The sequence below is a fragment of the Bubalus bubalis genome, chromosome 7 (genome assembly GCF_019923935.1).
Source record: "Bubalus bubalis isolate 160015118507 breed Murrah chromosome 7, NDDB_SH_1, whole genome shotgun sequence".
Lineage (NCBI taxonomy): Eukaryota > Metazoa > Chordata > Mammalia > Artiodactyla > Bovidae > Bubalus > Bubalus bubalis.
Window position 1 is genome coordinate 47,181,372 of NC_059163.1, and position 24,367 is coordinate 47,205,738.

The following is a 24,367-nucleotide window of genomic DNA, read 5'->3' on the forward strand; positions in this document are numbered from 1 at the left end:
GAGACGAAGGGGAAATGACATTTTTCTCTGGCCTCTCCTAGTCCATCATGTTACAGACTTCTCCTCTGTAAAGGCAGAGAGACAATGGACAGGTCACATACTATATTCCACATTTACCGAATCTTCCCTCTAGCTCCTGCAAGAGCCCAGGAGTCCATTGTTAGGGAGCTAAACAGGACAATGAATACACTGGTGTTGGAAGGAATAGTTTGTCGATAATTTATACAATATCAACATCCAAACCCGGAGGCCATAATTTAGGATACTGTCAGAGATCATGATTAAAAGCAGTAAAAATATAAGAGTTTATAAGCCTTAGAAAAGCTAACCAAGATTTACAGTGTTGAATAAACTCCAAGATTCTCTTACATTTTAAAACAAACAATTGCAAAAACTCTCCAACACTCAATTCACCCTAAATTTCATTGTGAGTTAAACTTATTCTAAATGATTCAAATCAAATTCTACAGATTTTTAAAATAATTTGATAGTGCTATAATAGCACTAAGTATTCCAAATTAAGCCAAAGGATGTCAGTAAAAGATTCATGGATGAACTCTGGCATTCAGCCATGAGCCCCATCTGCAAGTCACACGTTACATAGTGTTTGCACGTGATTTGGTTTTCCTTAACCCTTGGAGGTACGCACTGGGATTTCCCCAAAGAGCTCCCAGCACTGCAGCCTTATCTACCAGCGCCAGTGGATTAATTGGGAATGGCAAGCAGGGCTCCTGGGAAAAAATGGTTCAGAACAAAACTGCCTAGGGCAATTTATTTCTCATCTCAGAAAGGCTAATTTTCAAGTTATACAGAGGCTCAGCTATACACACAGTCTAAACTGTTCTCTCATCTGAAATCAAGGATCATAGAAAGGCAATTAATATGGGATTGTGTTCTGTAGGGTTAGTCAAAAATCCGTATGTAAGCTATTGTTTTTATTAGGCTATATGATATGAAAACTAGGACTTCTTTCTCAGAGACATTGGTTCCATTCTCCTAGTCAATGGCAGACTTCACTTAGCAAGGTATCATCCATCACAGGTCTGCAGGAACACCATCAGAATGCTTTGCATTAAGCTAATTGCCATGGTTACTTATTTAGCATAGGATTCTCTAAACAGGCATAAAATTGCCAATTCAGAGCATGAGGAGGAAGAAGAGGAAGAGGAGGAGGAAAAGACAGTATTTTCTTCCTTCCAATGTAATATATATGTGTGTACTGAAGAAAAACTACTATGATAGCAAATTAACAAGATGGCCAAGATTATGCAAACAGAAATTATTGAAAACTCAGTCAATGGGAATTTTAAAAGCAAAATACTAGGGAAACTGGACATTTCAAAGTCCTTGCTATTAATGTGAGTGAATTCAGAGGGAAAAAACCCTTCAAATATACCTAGCCAAAATTTATTAAGATATGCCTAACACAGTATCTGACATACAGTAGACATTCAATATGCATTTGTCAAATGAATGATAACCTAAACATGTCCAAATGCTTCATATTGAAGATAACCATTTTATTAATAGCAACTGAAACAAACAGAAAACCATTAGCAATCTGATCTCAGGTAAGCAGTCTCAAAGGAGGAAATCAGACCCATATACAAAGAAATCCATTTCTCAAATGGACAGGCCTTTTCATGGGGGAGGGAAGGGCTTCCTGGTTAATACCTAAGATCACGTTTCTTAATATGGAAGGGGAAAATGGCAACTTTTCACAGTATTTTAAATAATCTGGTCTGAATAGTTTCCATAATAGCTTTATAAAAATCAAGGTAGCTATTCACTGAACTGTTAATTTTTTAAAAAATTTTCCCCATTAAAGTCATTCAGAGAAACAGTATAGAGTAATAACAAGTCTGAAGTTTTCAATTTTCTCAAAATAAATTTACAAAATGACATTTGTTACTCATAATGAATGTACATGTCTGCATATGGTGCTATGAAATGGGGAAATACGCATCTCAACACACTCCAGACAGTTCCACCTCTGACAGACACACCAGCTGAGCCATCCTCAGGATGATTAATAGACTCTCTCAGAATTTGAAAAAGAATGCATATATATGTACTACTGAATCACTTTGCCGTATAGCGGAAATTAACACAACATGGTAAATCAACTAGACATCAATAAAATACATTTCTTTAAAAATAACACTTCTTTCAAGAAAAGCCTTCAAACCTCCCACACAGCATGATACATTGAGGAAAACGGAGAAGACAATCCACTCACCTGGCTGTTTTCCTTTATCCACATAGAGTCCACGGAACTAGACACGTCTTTAATCAAGCATGTCACTGCAAATTCCTCTCCTTCCCTGAGAAGATAGCTGGTTTTGGACACAGACACAACTGGCACAGCTTTGATGGCTAGAATAAAATGAAAAGTGGCCCTCAAACGACTGGTTGCACTGTAACTTAACTTCTTAACTTACCATTTTTCCTAAGCCATGCCCAGCTAACTCTGTGGTCTTTTAAGCAAAATATAAAGTATAGCACTAACCAATCTGTATTACTTGTGTACCTGAAGACATCAGGAATTAAACTATGTGTCCCTCAAGTAAATTAATTAATATAGAGTGAAAAAGAGAGAATGTCTACTTTGAGATGGTAATAATCCTGAACAAAGCTAGGTAGAAACCCTAGCATAGTGAAGCTGCCTTTATCTTTACTTCACATAATGGTTTCATAAGGATGTGACCGACAACTAATTACATCCTTTTAACCAAACAGGCAACTTTCCCATGTACTGTAAAATTAATATCTTGATTATTTCTTAAAATAACAGGTTTTAAACAATCAAACTTTCCTTAACTCCAAAGAGAACCCTTTTCAAAAGCCTTAACGATAACTACTCAATAGCTAAATGCCCACTGGTATTGAGTTAGATGTTCTCTGAAATACAAAATTCTAGGTATCCTCCAGCTACCAAAATATTCTACCTCATGTCGAATTCATAACAAGGTCTATTGTCAGCTGGTACTTTCCTTCTCAGATTGTGAACAGTCTAAGAAGGCATTAAAATTAAATATTTAAGGAGGAAGTCAATTCACAGATCAACAGTAAATCAAGGAGTGAATAATCTGTATGCTAATCTTTTCAAACAGTGTAAAGGCTTCCCAATAAGTTTTCCTTGAAAGGAACACTGTGCATTTACGAAACTTTGGGATGTCCTGATGTCAGTAGGTTTAATGACTGTCCCCAGGACCATCTAATTGCTCATCCCTGGTAGACCCACCCAACTGGAGGCGGGTCTTGGGCCAGTCATGTAGCATGAGGACTGTGAAATAAAGAATTTACAAGCAGCTGGCATTATTTTGAGGCTGGGAAAACCGATCAGAGCAGCTGCCTGAGTGACCAACATACTAAGATGGACCAGCGAGAAGAGAAGTCTTTTAAATCAATGGATGCTCCGACACCCAGCAGGAAGCAAACAAGGACCCGTACCTGCCCGCACTTTCAGAGTGAATTTCTTCGACAGCATGGACTTGCCCCTCTGATTCGCTGAGCAGTGCAGACAGAGCCGATGGTACTCGCGCTTCACATTTCTGATTGTGATGCCTGCCTTGGGGTCAGCCACAAACGTCAAATCCTTGGGGAGAGGTTTCCCCTCACACCCCGTGAGAGAGTAATTGGTCACCTCGGGGTCTGTCAGGGGACAGCGAACCAGCGTGTCGTTTTCTTCTTTCCCGTACAAGGGAAGGTCAATCAGGAAAAGCTTCTCGGGGTCTATGGCATAACCGACAATCAGTATTTCAAACAGCACGTATATAAAATGACAATGAAAACATTTTATAAAGATCTAAGACATTGCCTTTCGGGGACTTCCCTTGTAATCCTGTAGTCAAATGCTTCCACGCAGGGGGCACAGGTTTGATCCCTGGTTAGGGAATTAAGGTTCCGCATGCTGTGTGGCTTGGCCAAAAAATTAAAGAAAAATAAAATGCTCTCTCACAGCAAAAATCCCCAGTAGCCCAAATGGCTGCCGACTTTATTCTTTGCAAATGAAAGTAGAATTTATCTGAACTATACTAATAAGGAAAAGATAACACTTAAACCATACGTCAGGCACTAAGATTGGACCATTACACATTCACCTTTCTCATTTAATCCTCAAAACACCTATCATGGATGCATGCTGATGTATGGCAAAACCAATACAATATTGTAAAGTAAAAAAGAATAAAAAATAAATAAATAAATAAATTGCAATGTGATGGGTGCTATCATTACCACCATTTTATAGATAAACCGAAGTCTCAAAACTAGCAACTCTTCTTAAGTAATGTGGCCCAGAAATGGCTAGAAAGAACTCAAACTCAGGTCTGACTGATACCACAATCTGAGCTCTATATTCCCAAATATAAATATTATAAATTTTAGTTTTTATTTTAAATTTTATTTTTAAATTATGAATATTTAAACATATAAATGTTTTATAATATTTATGAATATTCTAAAACGGATAACACTGCAAAGAACATAGGCCAAGAATAGGCAGCCTGATGACATCTAGTAGTGTGGGGAAAAGTGTTCTCCACTAACCCAAGTGACCTTCTTTCCAGAGTTCACAGTCTCCAGGATCCTCCAGCTTCTGTAAAGAGTCTAGAAAACTATCAGGGGGCCACACAGTACAAATAACACGTGGTCCGTGCTCTATTCATATTCCTTGAAAGATATGTATAAATAGAATTTCTGGAAATCAAATAAATTGATATGCACAAGGGAAGCTTATGAGGTTCAGAAATGCTGTGGCAAATACATGATTGTCCAAACCAGGACACTTGGACGTGAAAGAGGTACGTTAGCAATTATGCTGGGATGCCTGGCATGGACTGGGAAAGCCTTAGGCCGACTGGGACCTCTATACACACCTCATTCTGTACACACAATATGCTGCCACCTCTATACTGTGTAACGATCATACAGACACATGGTTGAGCCAACAGATTACACTTAAAAAGTTTTTTCATCTTTTGGCTACACTGTGCAACATGCGGGATCTTAGTTCTCCAACCTGGGATCGAACCCGTGCCCCCTACAGTGGAAGTGTGGAATATTAACCACTGGACCACCAGGGAAGTCCCTAAAATGTTTTTTAAAATGTCCTTTGCACATGCAAATTGAGTGCTCCATAAAAATCAATGAAATAACTGAAATCCACTTATCATATAATTTTGACCAATTTTCAAAGAGTTTTCTTAAACGAATTATGCACCTCCCAGCCTAACTAATTTATTCCGCAAATAAATTATCTCATAATGGCTGAAATATGGTTCGAGGCTATCGTTGGTTAGTTTCCCACTTATTCTTTCTCAGTCACTTGAGCTATAGGTCCCACAACAATGCCCCAATTTCCTTCACTGCCATAAGACAAACTATACAGGCATCTAAACATCTTAAACCGGTAATAATTAAACATAGTTCCAAGTTATTGAGGATGACTTCCCCTATAAAGAAAACCTGAGTGCTCTGTGAAACTGATTTGGCTAATGCAGCAGTTTCCCTATTTATTCAGACGTCTACCCATCCTATTAATAAGCAGAATGACACTTCATTACCACCTGGAAATTACAGAGTACGTTCTTGAATGTCAAAGAACAGAACACGGGTGGCTCAACAATTATGGAAACATACCCAGAGGGTAGCTGTGGCTTGTGAACGTGTATTTCTTTTCAGCTAGCCACCCAGGAAAGAGTAAAAGATAAAGTAAGGAGAGGCAGTTTCAGTTTCATGGCAACCTTCCTCACAGCAAACAGGACAGTCAATTTTACTAACCTTCCATAGAGCTAGAATGTGCATTAATTCTGTCTCCCTGAAAACAATTATATAAGGAAGACAGAGCAGGTGATCTTATCCAAGTGTTGCTGTGAGGAACTGTGACTCCAGAGGTTGCTCAGATCTACAATCTAGGACAAATTTATTGGACCTTCTTCCACAATATCATAGATGAGGCTGCAATGACAACCTCAGTCCAGGCACAAACCCAGGACGAGAACTGAAACTATTTCTCCTCCTATAACCTTGGTATGTCTCTTAAGCTTTAAGTATTCTAGTTTTCACACCAACAAAAAGACCCCTCCCCTATCCCTTCCCCTGGCCCCGCCAGGAAACCTTCTTCTGACAAGCTTATTAAAAGCACAAACACAGATGAATCACTGCATTCATCACAGGAAATGAGGAACAGAAATCCAACCATCACATTTTCCTTTTATTTCTCAGAGGTCACAATTTTTTAAATGAATGAACTGACTACTATTAAGAACTCAGGAAGGACACAGGGTGCTTAACCAACTGAATTGTTTCTGGAATTTACTCTCTAAATGTGGGTCAATTCATTTGAAGCTTTGGTCTGTTTGGGGCCCTTAGAGGCCTTTAGTTCCCTGAAGTGTTTTTACTAAGTGGGAATATCTGGGATCTCAAGGCATTAAAATGCTGTCTTCCCAAAGGGCCTAATTTATTCTCAGGGTTTCCTGACACCACCAGGACAAACGGGCTAAACCATATTGTGACCTCATTAGGAGCATCACAGCCTTGCAAGACCTTCAGCTGGAGTCCTACCCGAAGCCACTATGTATCAGAAGATGTGGGAAAACTAACCAAGAAAACTGTGTTTTATGCTTTCTAGACCCAGCCAGTAATTTATCCATGACTCAGCTATCTTGTCCTAATTAAGGACAGGATATAAAGTTCTCTAAGCATAGCATCAAAGAAAGCTGAGCATTTACCTCTAACAAACACATAAATGGAACTGCTCAAGCCGCCTTTATTGGTGCACGTGTAATTGCCTGTATTTGTGGCCTCTGCTTTCTCGGTGATCCATTCCGGGTTTGTTTTCTCACTCAGTTGACCCAGGATCTCAAAAGTCCACTTGACAAATCCTGGATCAGTGCATAACAGCCTAATCTCGTCGCCAACGCTGACAATTAACTCTGATTTTGCTGGGTGGATAGATGGTAGAGACAGTTCCCCTGGACTCACAGATGGCTGAGAAGAGCCTGCCAAGAAAAACGAAAACCGTGTTGAACATGATCTTTTTCTTGGGCGAAATAAAGCATTTTTTCCAATATTGATTTCCATCTTCTGTGTACTCGACAATAAAAATAGGACAAAGCTGCCCAGCTATTTATGGTGAGAGAGTTCTGTTTAAAGTTTCTAAAGTTCATCTAGAAAATCAAGTTATTTTCGGCAACTCTCAATTAATCCTGAGGGTCACCCTTGGTAGGCAAGCCAAGACTTGCTGGATGCCATGGCATTCTCTGGGTTAAACATACAACGGGGTCAAGTTTCCACTCTGAATATGGGCCACTGCAATGACACTGACATGCTGACACCCAGTCTAGAAACAACAAAAACAAAACCTCACACGATTAAACAACACAACAAAAAAACTACCGGCCCATCACTCTTTAGGCAAAATATACATGATCATGATAGCCTGGCTTTTCTTACAGCTTTGTGAATTCAGTTATTTCTATGCAATTGTCTTTATTCGGTGATGGTCATTTAAAAAAAAAAGATCTTTGTGTTTCAAATGATAAGGCAGAAAATGAAAATCTTATTTTAATCATCAGATCATCAGATTTCATAGCAGATGTTGGGTTGCAGCCTGATCAACCTAATGCCTACAGAGATTTGCTACATAGCAAACTAAAGATACAAAAACTAAAAGAAGTGCCTAAATAGCTCAGTTGGGAGAGTGTCAGACTAAAGACACAAAACTAGAGACTCTGAATATGAAACTGGAACCTTAGAAAAGCACAGCAGCCAATCCATTCATTCATTTGTGCATACAAGTATATACATGCATCCGTTGCATGAAGGTTAAGTATCTGTTCATTACTTATGAGCTGCAAAAGCACTGTGTCAGATGCTGGGAGAAAATCCACGTAGACGGGACACACAGTCCTTACAGTCCAGAGCTTAAAGTACACAGTGTTCAATGTCAGAATAATGCAACATAGGTACAAGACTTAGCTTCAGGCGACAGAGAAAGAAGTGGGCTGGATTTCCACAATATCAGAAGAGGAGAAAGAGCAGACAGACAGATACCACAGACAGACACCAGAGACACTGGTGCACAGTGAGATACCTGAGGTCAACTAGACTCAAGATCAGTGAAAAGTTCTGGCCCTCAGGTCAGCAGAAGCCACAGAACTCACAGTTAAGGATTTAAGACAAAAGAGGCTGCCAGAGAAAGCGCACACTGGTGGTGACGGTGCCATGAAGAACACAAAAGGCTGACTCACGTACGATCTGGGTGAGGGGGGCGAGGGCACCAGGATAACAGAGCTCCCTGGGGGGCTTTCAGTCTCTTCTGCAGGATCATGGGGGGAATGGTTCGTGTGCCTTGGATTTGTGCCCCCCTCCACACATATAAGGTCAGAGACAAGAACTGATGTGGCTTTTCAAGGAGCAACAAAAGCCGTCCAAGCCAGTGGAGGAAGCGGTGGGTGGGAGGCAGGGGCGATCAGAGGAAGCCACAGCAGGAGCCTCTGCACACGTTCAGGGCAGAGATGGAGATAAGGTGAGAAAGGGCCAGAGATGGGAGAAGCAGGACACCTGCTCCCAGGTGCTGCATCTGGCAGTAGGTGGACTTCTCCCCACCAATTCAGATGGTGAGAAAGGGACAGGCGGGAGAAGCAGGACACCTGCTCCCAGGTGCTGCATCTGGCAAGCAGGTGGACTTCTCACCTGATGATGTGAAATTCAGATCGTGGGGAAAGAGCAGTACCTGTGAAGTTATAAGACAGGATCAAATAATCCGAGGAAACAGTTTTGTAGAAAAAAGAGGAACACAATGAGTACTGGTCGCAGAGTTCTTCCAGCTAAGAGTGGGTAGGAAAGAGTCAAGACAGATTTTTTTTAAATGGGACCATCAGAAAGGAAGGGGAGAAGCTAAAAAAGACAAGGGAGGCAACACATCAAAAGGTTTCCAAGAGAAGGTGGGTGGGTCCCAGGGCAGATGCTGAGCATGATCAAAGGGAACAGAACAGAGGTCCCTAGATCTGGTTAGGAAGACACCACAGGAAATCCAATTTCAGTTGAGTGGGAATTTCTGCTGGCTTCAAGGTTAAGCCTGCAAGTGTAGACCTCTTCCTGGAGAATTATGGCAGGAGAAAGCACAGAAATAGATCTACAGTTAAAACTTTAGTAGTAGTTAAAAGGTTACAAGTTTATAAAAAAAATAGGAGGCATGCTGACATCTGAAGATAGCAGGAACAGAATCCATGGAGAGGGATGGCCCAAAAGTACTCTACAGAAGGGCTGAAGTTGCCCCCTGAAGGTGTGTATAAATCACCAGTCTCAAGTTTAGTTATCCAGACAAATATTTCATCTGGGTGCCTTCCAACCATGCCATCAATTATAGCCCCATGATGTCACGCAAAGTACACCCCAGATCAGAAGATGCTGGGCAGCCTTGAGTCACAGAAGACTTAACAATAAGGTGAATTAGTCATCACATGTTACCGAGCACCAACAGAAAGAGAAGTGCTATGGCCCAGACTGTGTGCCCCCAGACTGAAGCTCTAAATGATGGAACCAGACTATGGAAATGAAGTGGTTGGGGTGATTTTTAGTCATACAGACTGTTAAATAATGAAAATGGGCACAGTGGTAAGTGAAGATGCTGGTTTTTCAAGTATTTATCTCCTTTAAAAACGAAGTACTTTCAATTTAATCCAAAAATTCTTAAGAATTTATATTGCAAATGTATTTCAATCTGGGCTTCCATGGTGGCTCAGTGGTAAAGAACACAGCTGCCGACGCAGGAGACGTGAGTTCAGTCCTTGGGTTGGGAAGATGTCCTCGAGAAGGAAATGACCACCAGGTTCCTCTGTCCATGGGATTTCCCAGGCAAGAATACTAGAGTGTGCTGCAGTATTTCTTTCTTCAGGTAGTTATTATAGTGAAAGCAGTAAGGCATCCTTGGTAAGAACTTGACTCTTTTTTTTTTTGAGGTTTCTTTTTTTTTAATTGAAGTACAGTTGATTTACAATTATGTGTTAATTTCTACTATAAACAAAGTGATTTGGTTACTCATATATATATTCTTTTTCTTACACTTTTCCATTGTGGTTTATCACAGAATACTGAATATATGTGCTATACAGTAGGACCTTGTTGTTTATCCATCCGACTTACTTCCCTCAGTACAATCTCATCTAGAGATAAGACTGTCCAGATCTGCATCTGCCAGGATGCAAGTGTGTGATCCTTAAGAAAGTTACCAAGCATCTCTACCTTGGTTTCCTCATCTGCAAAGTGGGGACAGTAACAGCACCTAATTCATAAAGCTTTTATGGAAAGCACTCAGAACTGTCCTCAGGCATGCAGAAAACACATAATACATACAAGACACGATTACTCTAAAAATAGTCTCATCTTCCCTCCAATCAGTCCTGACATTTCCTATGGAAGTAACTGGGCCCATCATTTCCCAGATTTCTGCCTGACTTCTCCCTCCTTGGCAATAAATCATACCAGTCATTCCCCAGAGTCTGTCACACATCCCCGTATGCCTCTCCACTCCTGCTGCCCTGATCCCAGAAGTCATTTACTATGTCCAGAATGAACAGCCATTCCTGAAAGATCCCCATGCCTCCAGCCTCCACTCACCCCACCCCCAAATCATCCTGCCTCATAACCCTGATATCCATCAGCCTAAAACACTTTTTCAACAGCCCCAATCCCAGCCTCAAAAACCCTAACAGAGGCAAGCAGCAGCTAACACTGACATCATGCACAGCTTACAAAGCACTCTCATGGTGTCAATTTCTAGCTGTTTCCTCTGGACCCAACCTGCCTCTCCAATCCTTTTAGCCTAAGGATCCCGCGAATGCTCTTCATTCCATGCTACGCCCACCTCTCTGCCCATGCACCCAGGATATAACTACTGCATCAATTTGCCTCCTTATCAGGAAGAAAGCCCAATCTTCATAGATATTGTTTGCTCTCTAACTATTTCAGGTCACAACCACCTGTTCCCACTAAACTCTCCAAAATCTTCAGCTCCATCACCCATTTGGCTTCTGATGTACAATCGTGGTCTATATCTAGATCTTACCTCTGCCTACTCTGGGGTATTAGGGCCCTCAGAACAAGGATCATAAATCATATTCCCTCCCCACCCGAGCACAGTTACACAAAAATTCCCTTCAATCACTGACCATATAAAAGATTGGTGGAAGGACAGATTCCAAAACACCTAGCCCCAGTAACAGATGTCAACAGTCTACTGACCTATTCTCCAAAGGAGGACAATGTCTATTCTGCTGCTCTACTAAGAAAAAGCAATGGCTTGATTCATCCATTAAAATTACTATAGATACCACCAAAAGAAAAGCTTCCAAATTTGAGATCACTAGCTTACACTTTCAGAGAAGGCAATGGCAACCCACTCCAGTACCCTTGCCTGGAAAATCCCATGGATGGAGGAGCCTGGTAGGCTGCAGTCCATGGGGTTGCAACGAGTCAAACATGACTGAGCGACTTCACTTTCACTTTTTACTTGCATGCATTGGAGAAGGAAATGGCAACCCATTCCAATGTTCTTGCCTGGAGAATCCCAGGGACGGGGGAGCCTGGTGGGCTGCAGTCTATGGGGTCACACAGAGTCGGACACGACTGAAGCGACTTAGCAGCAGCAGCTTACACTTTTAGAGTTTAAAAAATAAATTTTTAAAATAGTCACCACCAGAGGCATTCAGGGTTTTCTTTTCAAAATAAAGTATAAGTTCAACCCTCAAACTTGAGCATATACTAGAGCGTGGCTGTGGATATTATTTATTCTCTTTTCTCCAAACTATCTTGAGTGCTGTTATAATGTTCTCTCTCTCACACACACACAAGATTAGAGGTTCATGTTAAATATATATACACACACACACACACACACATCCACACATATACACATACAAACACACAGACATACACACACACACACACACACCCCTTTATATTTAAAAGTCAATATCAACAAATTAGTCCAACTGAGCTTTGAAACTGCTCTGGAATCATACATTTTGAAATGTATCTGTATATAGCAAGTTCTCAACAAACATTTGCTGAATGAGGTTTTATCTATGTCAGGACCCTTTGCATTTGAAATGTACTTCCCTAATGATGTTTCACTGACTCAATGGACTTGAGTCTGAATGAACTCCGGGAGTTGGTGATGGACAGGGAGGCCTGGCATGCTGCGATTCATGGGGTCGCAAAGAGTCGGACACGACTGAGCGACTGAACTGAACTGAACTGAATGATGTTTGACTAATAAAAACACTGAGTTATTTTCTGTTTCCTGAATATGTTAATTAATGAGTCCCCCAAATATGACAGATGGCAAAACCTACCATTCTGAGGACCAACTAGTCTAGTGAATGATGGCTGGGGGCTAGGAACTCCAGGATCTATTCAGAAAATACACATTCCAGGTATCCTGCTAAGTGCTGGACCTAGGAGACAGTCCCTGCTCTCAAAAAGCATACATAAGAGAGGAAAAGGGCACTTATGAACAGTCAACAATGCAAGATTTTGACAGTCGTTCAAAACAAATACCAACATACCCTCTATAACCTCTGACCAGTATAAAATTCAACCACACCCAAAAGAATTGAAAGCAGGAATGCAAATATCTGTACACCAACATTCATAGCTGCAGTATTTACAATAGCTAAAAGGTGGAAATAATCCAATTGTCCATCAACAGATGAACGGGCAAACATAATGAGGTGTATACACAAAACAGGAGTATTATTCAGCCATAAAAAGGAATGAAATTCTGACATGCTGTAACATGAACTTTGAAAACATTATGCTAAGTAAAATGAGCCAGACACAAAAGGTTAAATATTGTATGATTCCTCATATATGAGGTACTAATAATAGGCAAATTCATAGAGACAGAAAATAGAAGAGAGGCTGCCAAGAGCTAAAGAGAAGAAGGATTGGAGAGTTATTCTTTTAATGGCTACAGAGTTTCTGTTTGGGATGATTTTCTTTAGGACACGGTGACGGTGGCACGTCATGGTAAACGCACTTTAATAGCACTGAATTAGACACTCCTATGGAGAAGGCAACGGCAGCCCACTCCAGTGTTCTTGCCTGGAGAATCCCAGGGACGGGCGAGCCTGGGGGGCTGCCGTCTATGGGGTCGCACAGAGTCGGACACGACTGAAGTGATTTAGCAGACACTCCTAAATGGTACTTTTTATATTTTGTGTATTTTGCCACAATTTTTTAGAAACTTAAAATCAGTAATTCTTAGATTTAAAATCAATAATAATTAAAATTGATCTAATTTAAAATCAAGGCCCAGGTGAAGCTTCAAACTTTCTCATCCTCCTTGGCTCTTTCTCATCTGACCACTTGGACCTTCAGTAGCAGCCTCTGTGAGACCCCCAAATTTATCTTAAATCCACATCACTAAAAATTAATCACTGTTAATATTTTTATTCATTCCACACAGTTGTGCTTAAGGGCATGAACAGCACCTTTTCTTCCTAGCTTTCTACTACCTTATAAAGTAGGCATTCATAGCAGAAGCTCTTTAACTCTCTGGGCTGAATAACCCAGAGTTTTAAATCACACTGACTACTGCCCAAGAGACTTGAATGCTCAAGGCTACCAGATTCTTCTTCCATCCATCTTTCCTTCCCTCCTCACACTATCTGAGTCCTTTGGTTTTACTTTCAAACCTGTTTATAGAATTTGGACTTGACAGTATATTATATATAAATTGTGTGTGTGCTAAGTCGTTCAGTAGTATCCGACTCTGTGTGACCCTATGGACTGTAACCCGCCAGGTCCCTCTGTCCAATACTAGAGTGGGTAGCCATGCCCTCCTCCAGGGAATTTTCCCAACCCAGGGATCGAACCCACGTCTCTTATATCTACGCACATGTTATGAAAGTTGATGAAATATAAGTATGTGTTGGGGGGACAGCTGTTGATTCTCTGATAACTAAGCAATACTCTACAAGGGTGGCTCAACTGAAAAAAAAAAACCCACAAGTACTTCAAGTTAAATGTGGGTGAAACACTAGAAGAGTGAGAGAGGGCCTCCAATTTGCAAACACGGGGGGATTCTGCATTCCAAGCTAAAATTAAAAATTGCAGACTTTGTTTTGTGGGTATGGAGGACAGCAGCTCAGAACGGTCTGAGAATGCCCATCAGTCAACCCAAACTCAGGAAAGGTTCTGCTTCTCCATCAAAAAGAACAAAGCTATCAAACTTTCTTTTCTTAAGCAAAATAAGCCCATTCAAGGTAGACCTGTTATTTTCTGTAATCTTTGGATTAAAAGACTCTTCGAGAGTCCACACTGGGCTTCTACAGAAGGCTTTTAATGACCTGCGTAAGTAGGGGTGACTTGCTTGAGCACAGGAGGCTCCCCAAGCATCTACAGTACTGGTTGGACCATGTCAACTGTTTATTCAAACAAGTCTCACTTGTCCTCCTTCACAAATAACTAAAATATCCTTCACAAATATCTAAAGCTGCAAAAACCAGATTTACAGCTGAAGTTCAAAGTAAGGAAGTCATTACAAAACCTTCTCCTCTTTGGACACAAGTATAAGGACCCAGGCAAAATAATGGCATTGAAGAAGATCCACGTAGAGAGGCTATTCTAGTTTTGGGGAAGTAAAGCTATGACAAAGGCAAAGTGCAAAGCTCTACTGCAGTTCAGCTACTCTTTGGTTCACATACTATTCAACCACAATTCGTAATAAAAGAGCTAAGGATTTGTATATCCTACTGTTTCTGACATACTTTTATATTCCCACAGGAGTAAACTGGATAAAAATCAAGATGGAAGGATTGTAGTAATTGCCCACAACACCCGTGAGGCTTTAAAAACAAGTGGATCATACTGGAAATAGAATAGAGCTGGGGGAGGGAGGTATGAGCTCAGTGAAAACCATACAAGTCATAAAAAAATGCTCTTGCCCAGTGGCAGGGAGAGTGTGAATCCACTCTGGATCCCCACGCAAACTGAAGAAAGCCCTGCCATGGAGGACCCCAGCATGGTCCCCATCCCACAATGGTGAAGCCATGCCACCAGAACCATTAAGAAGTCACTGTTATCAACATGGATCTATTGCATGATTATCACCATGGTAGTGAACTAGATGCTGGTAGGGAACTCAGTTTTGTAAAGGAGACAAATCCAATGCAAATGAAGCAAAAATACTGAAAGATGACAAACAGGTCCCAAGACTCAAAGGAGGCAGCTGTCATTCTGCCTAAAAGGAACATGAAAAGCTCCACGGGGAGGCACTGTGACAGCTGAGCCAGGAAGACTGTGTCTTTGTATGTGTCTGTATGTGTGTTTGAGGAAAAGTTCATCCTATGAGGACCCCACCCCACCCACTAAACAGTGAGCTCTCAGAATCCAAAGCAAGGTTTGCACCCATCTCTCGCCTCAAAGCCTCACGGGGTACCAGGAATACAGAAAGTGCTCAGTAAGTGCACAGTGAAGGAATGACTACATACAGGAAGTGCAGAGGTGCAGGCTGGGGAAGATAATTTAGGACGTCACTTTACACAGCAGTGCTTTTCTCATCTAGAAGATTGCGTAACAGTCTTCTTGAAGGTCAGTTTCACTCAGTGACAAGTAACTGCCAACGTTTGTTTTATATTACAATACATACCGTAAAACAGAAAAAAAAATCAAATGCATCTTTTCAGGGGTGGGGGAAACATGAGCTTTCAAAGAAACTGAACTACATCCCAACTACACACTTCCAAACACATCACCCAAATCCTGAGGATCTCCAACCTTGAAGAGCACCTCCACAGGTCAATCTGAGAACAGTCCTAAATGGATCATGTGAATTCGAATTTACAATTGTTCTGTTTCTGATGGATTTGGGGGGATAGGAGAAAAGTTCAGTTATCTTTAATTTTGTAACATAGAGATTTAAAGGACTCAACCGAGTAGAACTCACTGCCTAAATCTACTTGGTTTTGGACTTGAGATGAATAAAAAGTAACTGACACAACTTCCTTACCGTCCTTTAAGTCTCTCACTGTAATATTCCCATGTTTGGGGACTGAAAAAACATTTCCTTGGTACAACTGAAATTTATACTTAGCTTTTGAAAATAAAAGAAATTTTCTCTTTGCATGCTAGGTCTTGGTACTACTTTAGGTCCAGGATATTTAGGGATTACACAAAATCTGTTTCCATGTTTGAGACAGTTTATGGTTTCAAGTAATAGCAATAGACCATTGTAAAATGATCAGCTGTTTGAAAGTCAGTTTAAAAATCACAAAATAACAAAGGTTTCCTGCAGCACAGCTTTTTTTTTTAAGCAACTCAAGTGTCTTTCAATGTCGGTCTAAAGATTATGAATTAATTAAAAGAAAGAAACCAAAGGACAGAGAAAGAAAAGCTGGAGTGTTAGTCATTAATCGCACAGAGAAAGGGCTCAGAAACAAAGCCAGCGCCTGAAATGTGTGTTCACGGATGCAATGGTAATTGAGCGTCTACTATTTCGCCTGGGTGGGGCCAAGGACCAGGAATACAGAGCAGGGGATGGCAGCCCAGTGGGGAAGCTGGACTCACACAGATAATGACAGTACAATGAAGCAAGCATAGGCAAAAAGGGCGATGGGGGGGATGGTGAGAAGAGGGGTCAGAAAGGATTCCTAGAGCTCTGATTAAAGAATGTGTGTGACCTGGCCAGGCTGCATGCAGACAGAGAAGAAGGTCTACCAGGTCAGGGACCACAAGAGCTAGTGTCACAGAACCAGTAAGGTGCATGCTTAGAAGTCACGTGTTACTCAGAATCCCTGCAGCATCAGGGTGTGTAAGGCCAGAGACCCAGTAGGGTCTCTGTTCATGTTAAGGAAGTGAGCCTGCCCTGATGGGGAGCTACTGGTGCATGTTTTGGGGGGACCCCTCTGGGAGCAGGGGAGGACAGTACTGACAGAAGAGGACTAGAGACAAGAACAGTCAAGAGACTAGATCCAGACAGAAGCTAATGAGAGCATAAGCCAGGTGTGGGGATGGACAGGAGAGATGGGCTTACTGGGTGAACATGGGGCCTTGCGATAGGCTGGATCTGAGCAGTGAGGAAGTAAGAGGAAGGAGAGAAGACACCCCAGTTTGGGGCTTACACCTATGAGGAGAGAGGGTGCCAAAAGACTAGAGGGGGATAAAACTGATTTAGAGATATGTGGACCAGCAGGCGGTCGCTAAAAGGTCCTACAAACCGAGAGGGGGTGGTGGGGGAGATCAGGGCCACAGACATACTCGTCAGCACCCAGTGGGTGGTCAGATGGTGGTATGAGGGGTGTCCATGAAATCATCCACGAAGGTAGTGGAGACTACAAAGAACAGAGGGGCCAAGAAAAAAGTGACAAGGCCCAAGGTGGCTGGAGTAGGGTAGAGATGGCAAAGACTTGATTGGTAAGAAAGGAGGAAACTCCAAGCTAGATGGTGAGGAGAGACTCCTAGAAGGATGCTCGATTCTCATGGCAGCAGGTGAGGGGAGCAGAAATGGTCAGAGAACCAGTCTCAAAGTCTTCAGCACAGAATTTATCACTGACAGTAGGGAGGAGGGATGAGTCATAGAACTTACATCACTCATTCGCACCCCTGACTGCACACCAGCACCCCAACCTCCCAGCCCTACATCACGCCAATTCCAGCAGAATCTCTGATGGTACTGCAGTCATAGGATATGGGAGAAGAGGAGCCCTGACTGCATGGCAAGGGAAGGAGGGGCAGGAGGGGAGGGATAAGTGGGGGAGATGAGGGGGGAGGACTCCTGAAGTCAGTGAGTAGAGGAGGCCCATGTGAAAAGGTGGGAGGATGAATATCCACAGGAGCAGGCAGCCAGGGTGAACAGCAAAGGAAGAGGGAACAGGAAGAAGAGATAAAGAGGAGAGATAGCAGAGAAGGTCCGTAGGCAGACCTGATGGAAGCACCAAGGGAGCCACTGCCTGACCTCAAGTGCTGATGAATGTGGCCAGAGGTGCATGAGGCAGAGTAAAAACACTATTATTTTTAAGCCCCTCTTTCTTTGGACCTGTTCTTTTCAGAAAAATATCGGTGCACAAAGGAGCCATGGGACCACACGTGGGTCCCACATTCTGATGGACATCTGAGCAAGAGTGATTCATTCATGCTAGGAAGGGATGTCCCGTTGCGAACGGGGGTGCCCTTCTCCAGGAGGCAGGACTGAGCGACACTACCCCCACCACTCCCTTCACTGGCTCACCCTTCTGCAGGCTTTCAGCCTGGGTGGATTCACCTGTGGTTTGGGCTCTTCCTGCCTCTGCTCCCGAGAGTGGTTTCCTCCTGGGGCCAGAGTCAGCCCCTCTATTTTCTGCCTTAACCACATGGGCTAACCCAGAACTAATAAATCACCTGTGCTGCTCACACCTTTCCTGCAGTACTGGCATTTTCTGCTTTTCTGGCTGTTATTATGATCCTGTGCCAAATCATGCAGGCCTGGTGCTCTGCTATAAAGCATGTCCCCACTCAGATCCACCAACAGTCCCCAACTGGGAGCCTCCCTGTGCTTGAACCCCCAACTCCTTCATTCCATCAGTTCTCCACTCACAAGTGTGCCATCTGGTGGCAAGAGAAGACATCCTTGGGCTGTTTTTGATGTTTGAAAAGCACAGCCAAGATCAAGGAGATGTTAGATGTTCTGCACACCTGTAAGGAAATATACTAAGAGGACTCAGCATCAAGGATTCGAGCTTCCAATAAATGCCTTTTAAAGATACAACACATGTCAAAGCTTTTCTCCAGTTGGAGGCGACAAGCAAAGTTATTAATTGGCTGGTGTCTGCTAAGATATTTAATATCTGTATGTTTTAGATGAAATGTGTAATTGCATATTTTTCCTCTGAAGCAGTTAGTGAAGGATGTGAAGAAAAAATGTAATGGTGGGGACATATAGAAACTCGAGATTCTAAAACTTGAGCAAGTCCACAGGCCTGTTTCCTCTTCTGAAAAACTAAAAAGAGGGCATCGAAAGCCATCCAAAGCTCTAGGATCTGTACCTAATCAAATACTTAGGCCTTAAAAGAGTCATGATAAAAAAAAAAGTAAAAAAAAAAATTCAGTAGCTAGACATAAAAAGTACTCAACTATTTGTGGCAATAATGAACAGCAGCGATTCTCTTATTATATAAGTAATATAATTAATTGCCTGCTTTGTTTGAACACAGAATTAGAATAAGGGCCTAAACATGGAATTCAGTCCCTAGCTCTTACATCTTACAAAGTGAACAGTAAGCATGTGTCATTCATTGGACAATGAAAGGAGGGTCCTTCTCATCTCGTTATCCTGCAAAATCTCTTCTAGATACACACACATCCTCCACAGCAAAGGCTTTCACAAGGCTACTTAATATATTTCCTACTCACTTATCCTAAGAAAAATACAACCTGATGTTTGAGGAAGCAGAACTTTCCCTTTTGATCTTAGACAAAGATCTGCAAGGCCATTATGAAGTGTGTCTTTGGGGAGTCAGATAAGGTCTGGACTTGACAAGCATGATGTATCAGGATCCACCCATGCAGCAGAAAAGAGGAACTTCCTCATTTCCAGTAGATTTTCCCCAATAGCCTAGTGCAGCTCTTGTTGTAAATATGTAGATTTCCGTGTTTTGAGTTCTGGAAAGCACTTCCAGAAAGAAGCACCAGATAAGAAACAGAAGGACTCAAATCAATAAACACCAGAACAAGACCCTTACCATCTGTGAAGTCTGGGGTTGGGGGTGGAGGTGGGGGAGCTCTTGATTTCTTTCAATGTTAACTTCCTTGACTTAAAGAACAAATACTAAATATCTTAGCAGACACAATTAATAACTTTGCTCATCACCTCCAACCTGAGAAAAGCTTTGACAGATGTCGCTTCTTTTAATGGCAAAATGAAAAGGAACAGGGCAAGAAGGGCATGGAAGGTCGGCCATGCTAGTCAAAGGCTGGCTTCACCCCAGACCTACCAAGGGCCAAGGAAAACTGACATGCACGCATCTCACTTCTCAACAGAGTCCCCTGGCTGCACGCTTCACAGAGGGCAGAATAGCCAGACCCTTGAAGGGACCTGTAGATGGACCTGTCAGACAGAAACTGACTTCATGTCAGCACTGTCCTGGACACGTGTGGTTGAGAGTGAGTGTGGGCGTAGAGTTCTAATCTAATCACCACGCCTGTCCGCCAGCCAGGAAGCTGACAATTCCTCAAAATGCCAATTCCCAGGCTCAAATGGGGAAATGAGCTGGAGTTAAAAGCAAATGAACGCTTATACAAAATAAAAATGTGACACTTAGAAGTTCTAGTTTTAATTCTACAATGACATCAAACTGTTACCAATAAACAAAGGACTGTAATATATAATGTAAATATATGCCAATGGGGGTATTTAGACCATTTTTTGTTGGCAAAATATATGGAACATAAAATCTATCACTTTAACCATTTTTAATTAAACAATGGAATGGCAGTAAATAGATTTACAATGTCATGTGACCACCACCACTACCCATTTCCAGAGCTTCTCCATCATTCCAAAGTCAAAGTCTGCACCCATTCAGGAATAACTCTCCATTATACCATCACTCCCACACCGCAGCCCCTGGTGACCACTGTTTTACTTGCTGTCTCAAAAATCTGACTGCCCTAGGGATCACACGTAAGTGGCCCCATACAATACTTGTCCTTCTGTGTCTCACTTAAGTCAGCATAAAGTCTCCAAGGCTCACCTACATTGTTAGTGTGCGTCAGAATTTCTTTTTTAAGGCTGAATAGTATTTCACTGTGCGTATTACATTACATTTTAGTTTCTCCATTTATCCTGACATTTGGGTTGTTTTCCTGAGGCGCTTTTTAAACTCCGTCTTCAAACGTGATCTATATTTTTGAAAGAGCTCTCTCTGCTTTTCTAGCTTGGAAAAATGCTTGGAATAATATGTGGCTTAAATAGATGTTTAAGCTAACTGTCACCATAATGGGTAAATCAATGTTTTTAATTAGTGATTATACTCTGAATTCTGTTTTTAATAGACCTGTCAGACAAGGGAAATTGCACCTTCCCCTCTATCCCAAACACTAGGAGGACAGAACTTTTTCCTTTTGTTTCCACTTTCAAAATGTCGTTTTATAGCTGGTTTAAAACAGAAGAAATAAAAACAAAATTATTGATTTAAAAAAAGGGAATTTTATCTGAAGCACTTGCCAGAGAAAAGGTAACCAGCATTGGTTGTGTCCAGTTCTTTGCGACTCCATGGACTATAGAGTCCACGGAGTTCTCCAGGCCAGAATACTGGAGTGGACAGCTGTTCCCTTCTCCAGGGGATCTTCCCAACCCAGGGATCGAACCCAAGTCTCCCGCACTTCTGGCAGATTCTTTACTAGCTGAGCCATAAGGGAAGCCCCAACTCTCTTGAAAACAGAAGTCAAAAGGAAGAGGTCAAATAGTTTATCTGTAGCCCTGAACAAGGTAGAACGAAACCCCATTCTCCCCCTTTTTCACAAAGTAAGTAGAAACATATGAGGAACCCCTTTTTATTTGCCTGTACTAGGTGCCATGGCAGAGAAGGCAATGGCACTCCACTCCAGTACTTTTGCCTAGAAAATCCCATGGACGGAGGAGCCTGGTAGGCTGCAGTCCATGGGGTCGTTGAGGGTTGGACACGACTGAGCGACTTCACTTTCACTTTTCACTTTCATGCATTGGAGAAGGAAATGGCAACCCACTCCAGTGTTCTTGCCTGGAGGATCCCAGGGACAGGGAACTTGGTGGGCTGCCGTCTATGGGGTCGCACAGAGTCGGACACGACTGAAGCAACTTAGCAGCAGCAGCAGGTGTCATGGCACCCCACTCCAGTACTCTTGCCTGGAAAATCCCATGGACGGAGGAGCCTGGAAGGCTGCAGTCCATGGGGTCGTTGAGGGTTGGACACGACTGAGCGACTTCACTTTCACTTTTTACTTTCATGCATTGGAGAAGGAAATGGCAACCCACTCCAGTGTCCTTGCCTGGAGAATCCCAGGGATGGGGGAGCCTGGTGGGCTGCCGTCTATGGGGTCGCAAAGTCGGACACGACTGAAGTGACTTAGCAGCAGCAGCAGGTGCCATAGAAGAGGGTCTATTGGTTAGATGCTGGAGAGAGCCCATTTTCAGAAAGGCAGTTGCATGGGTTTTAGGATCTAAATTAAAGGACTGGGACTAAGGCTGAGGGCAAGAGTGAGCTGAGGCTCCCTGCTTGGGCCCAGGCCCCAGCCTGGGGGCTGGGGGTGTGGTGGGGGGGGGGGGGGGCAGGTGGAGGGGGTAGAACCACGTGGATCGGGGCCAGAAAAGGAACTCAACCTGGGTGGCCTCCATATTCTCATAAGTCCAAGGCTGAGGCTCAGATGGGTTTTCAGGGAGGCATATTAGCAACTTAACTCTCAAAAGAGTCAAAAAAACTAATATGTATATACATGGACAAAGCAAATGAGGCAAAATGTTAATCCGTGAATCTAGTTGAAGAGTATCCTGAAGTTCTTTGCATTCATCTTGCAACTTCTGTAACTTTATTCAACAGTATTTTAAAGTCTAGTAGCCAACTCAGAGACTGGGGATGACTCTGCTTTTCTGAGCTTGGATGAGCAGGGGGGGCCACAGGAATAAAATGGAAAAGGTATGGGTTTTAGAGATTCCAAGTTGAGTGATGTGAAACTTGGGAAGTTACCTAACCTCTCCAAGTTTCAGAGTTCCAACATCTATAAATCAGTAGTGAGCTACATCAGGATTTAGACATTATCTCTAAATCCTATACCTACCTTATGGTCAATAAATGGTTGCAAATGAGAAATAGTGTTTATGATGTTTGTTCCAAAACTAACTGTGTTTATTCCATTTCACTTTACCTATCAGGAGTTTACACTGGGTATGAGAGTATGCTGAGCCCCAAATGAAAAATAAACACAACAATCCATTAACTGACAAATACAGAGAGCAGATTATCAGCTTCCTATATTAAAAGTAAGAGTCTCAACTAGCCACTCTAGATCTTGAAACCACCATCTTTAAAGAGGATTTAAGTTACTTCTCCGGCTGTCCAGTGGTTGAGACTCTCTGCTTCCACTACAGGGCGCACCAGTTCAATCCCTGGTCGGGGAACTAAGATCCCCTGTGCAGTTCAGTTCGGTCGCTCAGTCGTGTCCAACTCTTTGCGACCCCATGAATCACAGCACGCCAGGCCTCCCTGTCCATCACCAGCTCCCGGAGTTCACTGAGACTCACATCCATCGAGTCAGTGATGCCATCCAGCCATCTCATCCTCTGTCATCCCCTTCTCCTCCTGCCCCCAATCCCTCCCAGCATCAGGGTCTTTTCCAATGAGTCAACTCTTCGCATGAGGCGGCCAAAGTACTGGAGTTTCAGCTTTAGCATCATTCCCTCCAAAGAAATCCCAGGGCTGATCTCCTTCAGAATGGAATGGTTGGATCTCTTTGCAGTCCAAGGGAGTCTCAAGAGTCTTCTCCAACACCACAGTTCAAAAGCATCAATTCTTCGGCGCTCAGCCTTCTTCACAGTCCAACTCTCACATCCATACATGACCACAGGAAAAACCATAGCCTTGACTAGATGGACCTTTGTTGACAAAGTAATGTCTCTGCTTTTGAATATGCTATCTAGGTTGGTCATAACTTTCCTTCCAAGGAGTAAGCGTCTTTTAATTTCATGGCTGCAGTCACCATCTGCAGTGATTTTGGAGCCCAAAAAAATAAAGTCTGACACTGTTTCCCCTGTGAAGCATCCCCCAAAAACAAATGAGTCCTCACTCTTAATATGTGTATTTTAAATAAATTATACCCATTGATGCTATTGCCAACCCTTCCACTGATTGTTAGCAAGGCTTACTTAGTTTCTGATTTGAGGCAAAATGCTCCCACTTTGAAGCTATCACCTCTGGGAGGTAACTCGCATATTGTCAACCTTCTACAACAGGAATGAAAAATCCTAGCTTATCTAGGCCAAGACTAATTGACCAAAATGAGGCAAAGGAGTGTGTGTCAATTCTATCAAACAGATCTGAAAGGGGCCGGGGAGAAGGAGGGTGCCCCAATATCAACTTCTGTGAGCAGAGTGAGCAGGTCTTCCTGGAAGCCCTGAGGGGACAGAGGACAACAGTCATTTCCCTGAAACCCCCCCAGGTGCCACCTTTACCACTTGGGCTACTGGCCTGTGTATTATGAATATCTCCATGATCAGAGGATTTCTCCCCTTTCCCACATCCCTGAATGCATAATACTCAAGAACCTCTCTTGGGCGTCCCATAAGCCAGATTCCAAACTAGAAATCATGCGATTCTGCTCCCCTGTGCAAAGGACTCCCCCTTCCAGC

At 42.5% G+C, this 24,367-nt stretch overlaps 1 protein-coding gene across 2 annotated transcripts in view; it reads right to left on the bottom strand.

The window, feature by feature from the left end:
- The window catches only part of KIT (KIT proto-oncogene, receptor tyrosine kinase), an 86,429-nt gene that overhangs the window by 41,933 nt on the left and 20,129 nt on the right, over positions 1 to 24,367 (bottom strand). For both annotated transcript variants that reach the window (XM_006058312.4, NM_001290952.1), the window contains 3 exon segments: positions 6,735 to 7,004; positions 3,454 to 3,735; positions 2,240 to 2,376 (listed from right to left, as the gene is read on the bottom strand). In XM_006058312.4, coding sequence (XP_006058374.2) covers positions 2,240 to 2,376; positions 3,454 to 3,735; positions 6,735 to 7,004 — 689 coding nt within the window.